Source organism: Phaethon lepturus, unplaced genomic scaffold (genome assembly GCF_000687285.1).
Source record: "Phaethon lepturus isolate BGI_N335 unplaced genomic scaffold, ASM68728v1 scaffold34047, whole genome shotgun sequence".
In the NCBI taxonomy this organism is placed as follows: Eukaryota; Metazoa; Chordata; class Aves; order Phaethontiformes; family Phaethontidae; genus Phaethon; species Phaethon lepturus.
This window is the reverse complement of record NW_010553112.1, coordinates 1-11,029: the sequence shown is the minus strand read 5'-3', so window position 1 is coordinate 11,029 and position 11,029 is coordinate 1. Positions and strand designations below refer to the sequence as shown.

Sequence of the window (11,029 nt, the reverse complement as noted above, 5' to 3'; positions counted from 1 at the left end):
AAGAGCGGTGAGGACCGGCACCGGGCTGGCTCGCTCCTGCGATTGATGTCACGACCGCCTGCGCTCTGCCTTGGATTAAATCGCAGTGAGGGTTTGCTTCAGTATAAATACCGACCTGATCCATCTCTCGAGTGAGAACAAAGCTTTCATTCTGAGGATCTGCAGCTTAATGTTAGGCTTGTTTAAACAGCTTCTTTAAAGGGTTGGGTTTGTCTCTGAGCAGAATGTCAGAAAGAGTGCGCTGAGCAGATAGAGCAGACTCTGCTGCCAACTTCTGTAGCACCTTTCATGCAGACTCATCCTCAGGCGTTCTGCGAGAGGGGAACTCGCCGCCCCGGCTGTGTGAACTGCTCTTTTGTTTTCCTTTGCCCCATCCATTTGCTTCAGCCCAGTCGGTTTCTTTTATTAAGTAGATTATATGTTTTGCTCAATAGGAGCTTTTCTTCCCGAATAAAAAGAATGCTGTTGGCATGAAAAATGCTTTTATTCACTCCTGTTTCCTTTTGCTTCGCCCAGGCGTCCCCGGCTGCTCTCAGGAGCACCCGAGAGATGCCCGGCGAGGGGCTCTGCGTACCTGTCCATTTTCTGACCCCCACCCACGGGGAAAGAGCAGTTGCTCTTTCCTGGCTTCTGATGTTACTGATACAAGAAGAATTTTCCCTGCTGGTTAATCCAGCTTGAAATGCTGGACCCATGCGGGTTGCCCTGTCATTCTCCTCTCTGCCGGAAGCACCCCGGTTCCCGGCGAGCCCCGGTGCAGACAAGCCTTTCCTGCCTGGCACGGCCGGTGCCTGCGGGAGCGGGGCCCTTCTCGCTGCAGCGCTGGCGGCCGGCGGTAGGCGATGCTTGGGGAGGATACGGCTACCGCGATGAGCGACGTGTGTCCTGGGCCCTTTCGTAATAAAAATAAAGACAGAGTCGACTCCTGGCTGCGTGAGGGAGGCTGGAGCTGGACTTCAGCTTCTACCCAAGGATCTGACCAGCTTTCCTAAAATTTGAGTGCCTGCTTGCAGCCCAGAAGTTATGGATTGGAATGTCTAGAAAGCCCCTTGAGGGTCTGTCATGAAAGGTGTAGCAGAAGTACGTATGTGTGCTGAAGGCTGAATTTTCTTTGTTCGTGCTGCTCTCCTTACCGTAGGGGGTTTTGAGGTGCTAACTGTAAGAATTGCTGTTAAAAAGGAGCTGTTGTCTCCAAGGGGAACGTCAGCTGACAGCACCACGAGGTGAAGTGAGGCCATGCTCTGTGGGGCTTACCCCTCCTTAGCAGGAAACTTCTGCTTTCTGTGCAGAACAGATAAGATCTTACTCTGTCCCTGTGAACTGGGGCTCCGGTATCATACCTTGCAGGTAAACTGATTTTTTTAGGTTTTTTTTTTTTTTAATTCTACAAATGAAACTGAGCAGATACAACCAGCTCCTCTGCTTTTCTTCTCGAAGGGATGCTTAGTTTCAGGCCAGATACTTCAGTAAGAAGTTTACAAAACCTGTTTTATTAGTGTGTTGAAGTGTTTTGTTTACTTCTGAGCTTCTGGAAGCAAAACTGCCATAGCATAAATCTTGGGTTTGAGACCTTAGAAATGAGTCTAACAGGAACAAAGTTCAGTTTTGCTATATCTGAATCAAGTTGAAAAGAGCCTACCTGTTGTAATGTGTGTGGTTTAAATGTTTTTAACTTGTACCTTGAGTTTTTGATAAAGTAATAAAGGAGATGCTTTAAAACACTACTTCCTTTTAAGTATACTTGAAGGTAGGAATGTGCCCTGGCTGCTCTTTCCTATCTCATGTTTTCATAAAATCTCCATTATAACCAACCTTTGTTCCTCCAAGTGTGCGTGTTTTTCAGAAGAACTGTCTTTTCTGTGCTCTGCTGACCACTGGAAAACACTGTACTCGGAGCTGTTTGCCAAGCTGAATATTACTGGGTTTTCTCCTTTCATTGTAAAGTTTCCCCTCAAAAGCTACATAATTGATGGGTACAGCGCTCTCAACCCTTCTCAGCATGGTTCAGGGTCTTCCCTGTCCATTCTCTATATGTTCCTTTTCCTTGGCCTGTGCTAAGGATGTAGTAATAAGCTACATTTGCTCATGATGCTTTTATAAAGGTCTCACCAGCTCTTCTGTGTTTTACTGGCTTTTTACTGCTTCTGCAGTTTTGAATCTGTTGGTTCAAAATTCACCAGCATCTGCATTTAGCCTGCCTGAAGTACTGCAGCCCACCTTTGAGCTGTTAAGCAGCTCACAGCAGCAGCTAGGAAATGAAGAGTGCAGTGTCCAGAGAGAATTAAGTGAGTAGTAATGCAATTAGCCTAACTGATTTTCCTAGGACACTGGAGATAAGGGATAATGGGTGTCTTCCTCCTAAACGAACCTTGAAGTTGATAAGGACCTGCTCGAGGTACCGTGCCCCCAGCAGCGTAACTCTCCGCTGCACTTTGGACTGTGCTGGCTAGGAGCGAGAGACTCTTCCAGGGCCATGAATATCCTTGAATGTTGATGCTCTTTAAATCTGCTGGTCACCAGAGATGGTGTGACTGAGAGCTCGGCACTTCCCTTGCCCCACGGGAAGGTGGCTGACACACACGAGTGTCAACAGTGACTTTCATTTGTGGCTTTAAACCAAGAGGGTGCAAGCAGACGTAGAGGATTTAGCTATCGGACTGGGGAGAGTTAACTGTGGCGCTTGTATCTTTTAAAACACTTCTTCAAACTCTCTCTACCTGAAAGACCATTTCTGCAGCGGGTAAGTACATGTTTCTGAATCCCTCCGGGGAGGCTGAAAGATCTGATGAAAGCTGAAGAAAATACTGCGTGCTGCTAAACAAGCCCCACCCTTCTTCTTGACATTGTTGTATTCGCTCTTTGTTCCCAAGGATGGCGATGCCTGGGGATTTGCTTACAGATTTTCAGGCAGCTTGAGAAAAGCACAATGACAGCTGGGAGGCGAAAAAAATGTGGGAATCTGCCTTGGAGTTTCTCCTTTGCTCTTTACCCAAATAATCTTCGCGGAGAGCAGGCAAAAAGCCAGGAATGTATTTGACCCAAGGTAGTGTCTCGGATCAGGAAAGCAGTTACTAAATAAGTGACTGATCTGGTTGGGTGTAGCACACTTGGCTTGCGTAGTCGGTTTGAATTGGCTTTGTTTTGGCATCTGCCAACGGCTCGTTGGCTCCTGCGAGCTGAGGTGGTCGTCCCTCGTCCCTCGGTAATCTGTAGTGGGCAGCTCCTCCTTGGCCTAGCTGAGGAAGCCTGGACAGCAAGTTCAGGTGAAATCGAGCCTGTCAGCTTGAGTAATTGCTCTTTTCAATTTGAGTTCTGACCCTAGGTTGGCTTGGGAGTGGATCTTAGTAAAATCTAGCCTACTTTGCAGGGATGACTCGGGTCATCTCTGTTAGTGGTTGCAACAAGGGCGGGGAAAAGGACTGTCTGGGCAGTCATCTTCTGGAAAGGCTTTTCTACTTCCTATAGAAATACTAGTTGTATTTTCTGCTTCACTTGGGTTCTTGCAGTCTGAAATACTGCGTATGACTTGTTCTGCCCCTAAAGTCTAATTCCTGAGCCTAAGAATGGCCTGTTCCCTCTGAAATGGGAGATTTAAAGAAGAAAGTTTTCCCTTGTTTGAGCGTTTGGTCTCCGGTGGGTTTTAAGGAGGTGGTCTTGTTTTGATTTCTGCAGCTTTGACATGTTTGTGCTCTGACTGCAAACAAGCAAACTCCACGTGTGAAACGGATGGCGCGTGCATGGTCTCGGTCTTCAACCTGGATGGCGTTAAACATCACGTTCGGACCTGCATTCCCGAAGCAAAATTTTTTTGCTGGGAAACCCTTCTATTGTCTGAGTTCAGAAGATCTGCGTAATACTCACTGCTGCTACTCTGATTTTTGCAACAAAATTGATTTAATGGTTCCCAGTGGTGAGTAGAGAGCTATATAAATGGTCTGTTTGAAGTGGGAAGGAGAAAAGCTGTCTGTTTGGGATTGGGAATAAGGAGTTCTCGGCCCTGTTTTCACTTCTTCCCTTAGGTTGCTGTGTGAACTTGAGCACTAGGTTTATTTCCTTGATCTGTAAAGTGGAAATAATAACAAACTACTTCAAATTAAAATGTGAAGTTGCTTGAACTCCTCTGTGGCCGACAAAATGTCACCAGATAATGAGGTTTACTTTAGGGTAGGAGAAGCTTCTAAAGTTCAGGGTGGGGTTTTTTTCCCCCACCTGCCCTTAGTTTCTCACCTTATCAGCCCTGCTGCTGGTATCCTAAAGGTTCCTGAAAGCAGCAGAAATAAATATAAGCTGCTGCTGCTGCGTGGTGCTCTGTGCCTGCAGTGGTCTGAGGACGGTGTGCGTTCCCTGGGCACAGCTCGGGTCCCTTTTCTGGCGCTGAGTTGTGCTGTAGCCGGCCTGTTATCAGATGGAGTTGCTGTCCTTCTAGGACTGCAAATCTTTTCAGTGATGAGCCATCAGTATAAGAATGTTGCAGCAGCTTCAGAGTAAAGTGTGTGGGGTGGAGGGGTGCCCAAATTCTGAGTACACGAAGAGGAAGCAGCCCTGCCTTGGAGTGAGGGTGTGGGAAATGTCTGCCTCTTTCTAATTCCTGGGGCAGAAAGGGCATGCAGTACTTCCTCATACCTCGTTGCTCCCCGTTTTGGGCTGTTATTTAGTGGGTCGTATGAAGACTGCAGTATCTATTTCCCTTGGATGCAGTGGGGAAGTCTTATCTGGTCTCAAAAAGACAAATAATTGTTGTCTTCAGGTATGAGTCTTCACTGGTTGTTACAGGGCAAAAGGGAGAGAGGGAGAAATGAGTCCTTACTGACTGGTGGCTTTTTCTCCTGCTTGGAGAGTTCAAGTGGAAGGTAAAAGGCAGGCTGTTCGAGCAAATTCAGCCCAGAACAGGCTCCCATCCTCTTTTAAATAGCAAGTGCCAATAGTCCCCCATCCCACAATTGAAGCACCATTTTTCTTTTGTGGGTGTTAGCTGTAGTTTGCCTGCCTGAGGACTGGATCAGTCCCATGTTAACGCTGCTATTTGATGTGTCCTCTACCATCCTGGAACAGCAAGCTAAAATTGTCCAGGCTCTGAGAGGATAATTAAAACACAAGAAGAAAGTCCTTAAAGAACACTTGTGAAGGAGTGATAATTTTCTAAAAGTGCCTGTTTTTCTCTTCCCTTTCTTCAAGGACACCTGAAAGATAACGAACCCCCATCGAGCTGGGGTCCTGTGGAGCTAGTGGCAGTGATTGCTGGACCGGTCTTCCTTGTGTTTGTTGTCACAATCATAGTAGTCTTTGTTTTTCATCACCATCAACGAGTCTATCACAATCGTCAGCGGCTGGACATGGAAGACCCCTCTTGTGAAATGTGCCTGTCGAAGGATAAGACCTTGCAAGATCTAGTCTACGATCTCTCCACCTCTGGCTCCGGCTCAGGTATTAAGATATGACTGGAAATGACGAATGAGAACTTGTAATTGTGATGGAGTAGTCTGTTCTGGGCTCCTGGTTGCCACAGCTTTGCATGGTTGCCTCGTCAGCCTTGTCATGAATGATGTGGAGGGCACGTTTTAAATTCAGTCATGCAGCAGATGCTGTAGCCAAGGCCTCATGTCAGTGTTCAGTGCTTAGGCTAGGTAAGAGCAATAGTTCAACTCCTGCTTAACTGCTGATGTGTAAAAATAGTTTTGTGTAGCTTTCCTCCTTTTCTGCAAGAGGATAACTCGAACAGCTACATCTATTTCAAATTTAGCCCTGGAACTGCATTTGGGTTGGAAACAGACATTAACTGCTAACCTGTGGGTTGCTGGCTTTCAAAGGAGGATGCAGGATGTCGCCTGCATCAAACCTGGCAGGAAAATGGCAAAGATCCCAGCAGCTGAAAATTTTACAGTATGCAAATACTGCATTTGCACAACCCATTTCATCCCAAAGAATCCTTGGGTCTTCCGAAGTAAACAACGTCCAGCGTTCACTTTTGCAGCACTTAAAAGAAATCATCCACAGATAGGGAAGGCGGCGTTTTATTCATGACTTTGAACTATGAAAGCGGTTAGGTTAAAAAAAAAAAAAAATTGCAACAGGTGGAAACTATAGGATAATCCACAGAGGCAGAGAATATAACAGCCTGATACTTGACCAGGGAATAAACCTTCAGCACCACATTTGCTGCATATAAAATGTTTTGAGATCTCTTCTGTACATGTTCTCAGCAGGTGAGCTCTGTAGCTTACGTAAGAGGTGGCAGCTATGTTAGGACTCCTTTCTTAAGCGAAGTTCTGGGGATTTACTGCTTTTTAGCAGAGCCTGTCTTCAACAAGTTCCACTCTGCCTATTCAGGCTAAAGTTACTTTGATCTGCTATAAAGCAGAGGTTCCCCAACTGCTCTGTGCCTAATCACTGACGGTTTGCAAGCTACTTCAAAGTGACACGCAGATGCTGCCCAAGCAGCCAAATGGCACGTCCTGCGTGGGAGCGACCGCCATTTGCTGGTTCGGGTCTTGCTTAGGCTGCTGGTTGTTACCAAACATAGAGCCTTCTAGTTTTGGCGATACTCCACTTCAGACTCTGGGTTTTCAGGAGATTCTTTTGATGCAGCAGGCATTCACTCCTCCAATTTCTTGTCTGTAGGTTTGCCACTTTTTGTCCAACGGACTGTGGCTCGGACGATTGTCCTTCAGGAGATCATTGGTAAAGGCCGCTTCGGGGAAGTGTGGCGCGGCCGGTGGCGTGGAGGTGACGTAGCTGTAAAAATCTTCTCTTCACGTGAGGAGCGTTCCTGGTTTAGGGAAGCGGAAATATATCAAACCGTTATGTTGCGACATGAGAACATCCTGGGGTTTATTGCTGCGGATAACAAAGGTAAAAAGTGCCTCGGTTCCGAGAGCAGAGACTTCACCGGCCTGCTCTTGGGAGTTGCATTTCTTCACTAGGATTTACAATTAAATGGTTAAAGAACACTGTCAGCGTGTTTTTCAAAGAGCTCCATATCTGAATGTTTCTCACCAAAAGATGGTAAAATTACTACTGTTGTTGAAAGGCGTGATGGTGCGTTAGCTGCATCTTACGAAATCGTGTTTTGCCTTAAAGTTCTTTACGTTATTTGCCCCCAGGTTGTCTCTTGAGCTGCGGTCTTATTCAGCAGCTCTCCCCTTTACTGAAAAGATAGGGTGCAAAATGCTCGATGGCCGTGTGCCGTCCCTGCGTTGTACCCATCTGAGCAAAGTCCCTTTCCTGCTGCAGATAACGGAACGTGGACTCAGCTGTGGCTTGTCTCCGATTACCACGAGCACGGATCTCTCTTTGACTACCTTAATCGATACACGGTGACTATCGAGGGGATGATCAAGCTCGCCCTGTCTGCCGCTAGCGGGCTGGCCCATCTACACATGGAGATTGTGGGTACTCAGGGTAAGAGCGAAGTTTGAAAAGGTGCTGGGAATTCTTGAGGGGAGAAGAAAGCAGAATTGACGAGGTGGGCTGATGTGCTGCACAGAAAACGCTGGCTGAGGCAGCCCGGATTCATCTGGTCAGTATTGACCAGAAATAGCCTGGTTTCTTTGGCTGGCTGCAAAGTGGGTTAGCCTTGCGCTGGCTCCTGGGAGTTATATCAGCATTTCACATCCCTGTCCTAAAATTGGCGCTACTTGGGCGGGATGTTAGCGCAGGCAGCAGCAGAATTATAAATTCCTTACGTCCACATCAACGTGTCTGATGCCTGCGACGATGGAGTTTATGTCCCTCTTGAGGCCTCTGGATGCTACTGCATCAGCAGTGCCTCCGAAGCGTAAGCGGAGCCTTTGCGTACCACAGGCTGTCAGCACTGCCCTGTTCTTCAGCGCTGAAGCATATCCAAACAGGAAAATGTGTTGCAACACACAGAGTTTAACTAACGCCCTGAAATCCGGTACTGCCTCTGTGCCAGTTTGACTAACAGATTTCACCAGACCTTGACCCCTGCTTCTTTCTATTTTGCTCTGTTAGGAAAGCCCGGGATTGCTCACAGAGACTTGAAATCCAAGAACATCTTGGTGAAGAAGAATGGCACATGTGCCATTGCTGACCTTGGTCTGGCTGTCCGGCATGATTCGGTTACGGATACGATTGATATTGCGCCAAATCAAAGGGTTGGAACCAAACGGTAGGAGACCGGTGTTCCTGGCTAGTGTTCGAAGGCATTGGAGTGTGTCTAGCAAATGCCTGAGCTGCTGGTTCAGCACTGGTGGAATTCTCTTTCTTATGCATTTACAAGTGTCTCGCAGAGTGTCAGCCTTGTACCCGGCTTGGCGTTGAAGGGACGTGAGCACCTTTGTCTCCAGGGGCCATCAAGCTGAGAGGTGTAGGCCACATACGTAAAATCAGCACCGGGGAGATCATACAATACGTGACAACAAGCTTGGCATTCTCTGAAGCCTTTTGGGGCCTGCCTTCTGGAGCCTGATGTGCTTTTGGACGTTTTTACCTCTTTCCCAACTTGCTATTCTTTTTGAGTTGTTTTGTTCACTCTATTAGACTATGGGGCCCAGTTCTGTTCTGATTAAGGCTGTGCAGAGCGGAGTTTGGTCTGCTGAGAAATGCTGTGTGGGAAAACTTGACATTTACTATCTTCCAGAGAATCCCCTCTCAAAATTAACATGCTGTTCCTTTTCTGTTGTGCAGATACATGGCCCCTGAAGTCTTGGATGAAACCATTAACATGAAGCATTTTGATTCATTTAAATGTGCCGATATCTATGCCCTGGGCTTGGTCTACTGGGAGATTGCTCGCAGGTGCAACGCAGGAGGTAACACCCTTCGTGCACCTGTGCCGTCAGCTTGGCTTGCTCCTGGGTTTCTCAGCCTCGGTGGTTTCTGTTGATGAGGTGTTTGGGAGGTTTGATGGGACCCTGAAGAATAGGCCTGCGGGAGGACATGCCCGTGTGTGTTGCTACAGAAGGAGTTTAAAGAAGTGACCCACGACTGCTGTTAAGACTGGCCCGTGGGGGTTAATGCTCTGACTGGCGGTTGATGTTCCTTCGGGTGGATTTTAAGCAAGTGGAGGTGCCGATTTGGTGGGTGTCTTTCTTCCCCCAAATCAGTATAAATGAGGGCCTTGGCACATCCAGCTGCAGGCCGGAGTGCAGCACCGCGGTGCGTGTGGCAGTCCTGCCTTCGGCTTTGGGAGGTGCGGATCGCAGCGTGCTGACTCTGTTCCAGTTTGGGCAGCTGCGTTTTATTTCCCTGAATTTTTCTTGTAAACTCAAATCCCAGATTCTTCATTTCTGTTCTAAGTAACTGCAAAGTGTTGACGCATCTCAGCAATGAGTCATGTAGTCCAAACCAGTATCAGTCTGCCTTCAGTGAGCACTGTGGTGATGATCCGTTCTCCCGGGAATGGCATTTCCCCTTCTCTGCCTTTCAGGTATCCACGAAGAGTATCAGCTTCCGTACTACGACCTTGTGCCCTCTGATCCTTCTATTGAGGAGATGCGGAAGGTCGTATGTGATCAGAAGTTACGGCCTAATATCCCAAACTGGTGGCAAAGCTACGAGGTAAGGTCTGCTTCCATCTTCACGTTCCCTTGCCCCTCCATAAAGTGAGTAAAGAGTAAGTACCGTAAGTTGAACTCCAGTTTTAGGAGGTGTGGAGGGTTGTATCGGTGTCTGGCCAGGCAGCAGGAGCCTGGCAGAGACCGTCTTGGGGTCAGGGGAGGGGAGAGCACTGACATCTGCCGTTGTTTCTTGCCTAGGCACTACGGGTGATGGGTAAGATGATGCGAGAGTGCTGGTACGCCAACGGAGCGGCTCGACTCACTGCCCTCCGCATTAAGAAAACCCTCTCACAGCTCAGTGTCCAGGAAGATGTGAAAATCTAGGCTCTGAGCCCCAGCAGGAGGAAACTGCACAAAAGCTGCCATGCTAGAGTAGACGTGTGATGGAGGCCTACCTCGTGTTTCTGCCCAATCTACTGCTACCAACCAGACAGCGTGACCTGCAGGCTGCTAGGTGGGGTGACGGAGCCTACTGAATTGCTCTCTTCCCTGCTTGGGTATGAAACAATCAGAAACATTTTATGATCACCTCCTGACAGCGTGAAGACTTGAGAGGGACTTAACCTGAGGGATCTCAGCCATGATCATAACTCTTGTTTCTTTAATGGAAATCCCTGTAAAGTTCAGTGCGCGCGGTGCACCCGTTGGCAGTGTTTGAGGCCAGGGTGCTAGGTGCTGGGAGTGGGAAGGGAAAGGGAAGGTTTTTCTTGCCGTACTCTGAGGATTTTTCCAGGGACTGGCACGTTAATGCAGAAAAAGCATTTGCAAAACAAATGGTGCTCCCTTCTGAGAGGCTGAGCCTGAACAGTTTATCAGCTTCACGAAACCATTTCCCTCCTTTTTCTTAAGCTTGAAAAATTCTAAGTCAAAAACAGAAACCTGACTGGCTGTCAGTGTGCGCAATGGTGTATGCATGCGCAAGGTGCGCGTGTCCCCTGTGCCTGTTCATCTCCTTCCGTAGACGTGCGGTGTCTGCCCGTAGGGTGGCTCATCTCTGTTCGTGCTTTCTGTGCATGTGCAAATCTAGAGTGTCCTTTTTTTGAGCTGTGCGCGCTGGTGCTCTCCTTGTTGAGTAGTGAGCATTGTCTAGCTTGGACAGGCTGCTTAAAACCAGATCCTTAGCTCTCCGATGGGTGCCGTGGCCTTGCTGTCCGTACGCCGGCTGCAGGAACTTCCCATCAGGTTGCCTCACTGCCACCCCCTCCCTTTTTCTAAGTCAAAACAAACGAGGACCTGACTTCACTCCTGGAATCCAGGCTTTTTGTCTTGAGCCCCTGGGGTTTGTAGTTCTTGGTAGGGTGGAAGGAGAGACCTGGCGGGGGGAGAGATGCCACGGAGCTGAGGCGCGTGTCAGAGACAGAGCAGGCACTGCGCCCCGCTGGAAGGAGACCAGGCCGTGGGGGAGTGCAGGAGACCGTTCTCGTGGGAACGCAATTCCCGAGTCCACCGTCCAGGCACCCTCGCAGGCGTGCTGGGCAGCGCGGGGCAGGCTTCTCGGGGCCTGGGCTGCC

The 11,029-nt window shown here is 48.4% G+C and overlaps 1 protein-coding gene across 1 annotated transcript; it reads left to right on the top strand.

The window, feature by feature from the left end:
- Positions 1-3,677: 3,677 nt before the first annotated feature.
- Positions 3,678-9,842, top strand: LOC104624160 (activin receptor type-1B-like). Its single transcript, XM_010291450.1, is given in 9 exon segments — positions 3,678-3,808; positions 3,810-3,910; positions 5,176-5,424; positions 6,619-6,849; positions 7,231-7,398; positions 7,972-8,128; positions 8,647-8,771; positions 9,389-9,519; positions 9,717-9,842. Coding segments are annotated over 9 exon segments (1,359 nt in total). The 5' UTR covers positions 3,678-3,737.
- The last annotated feature ends 1,187 nt before the right edge of the window (positions 9,843-11,029 follow it).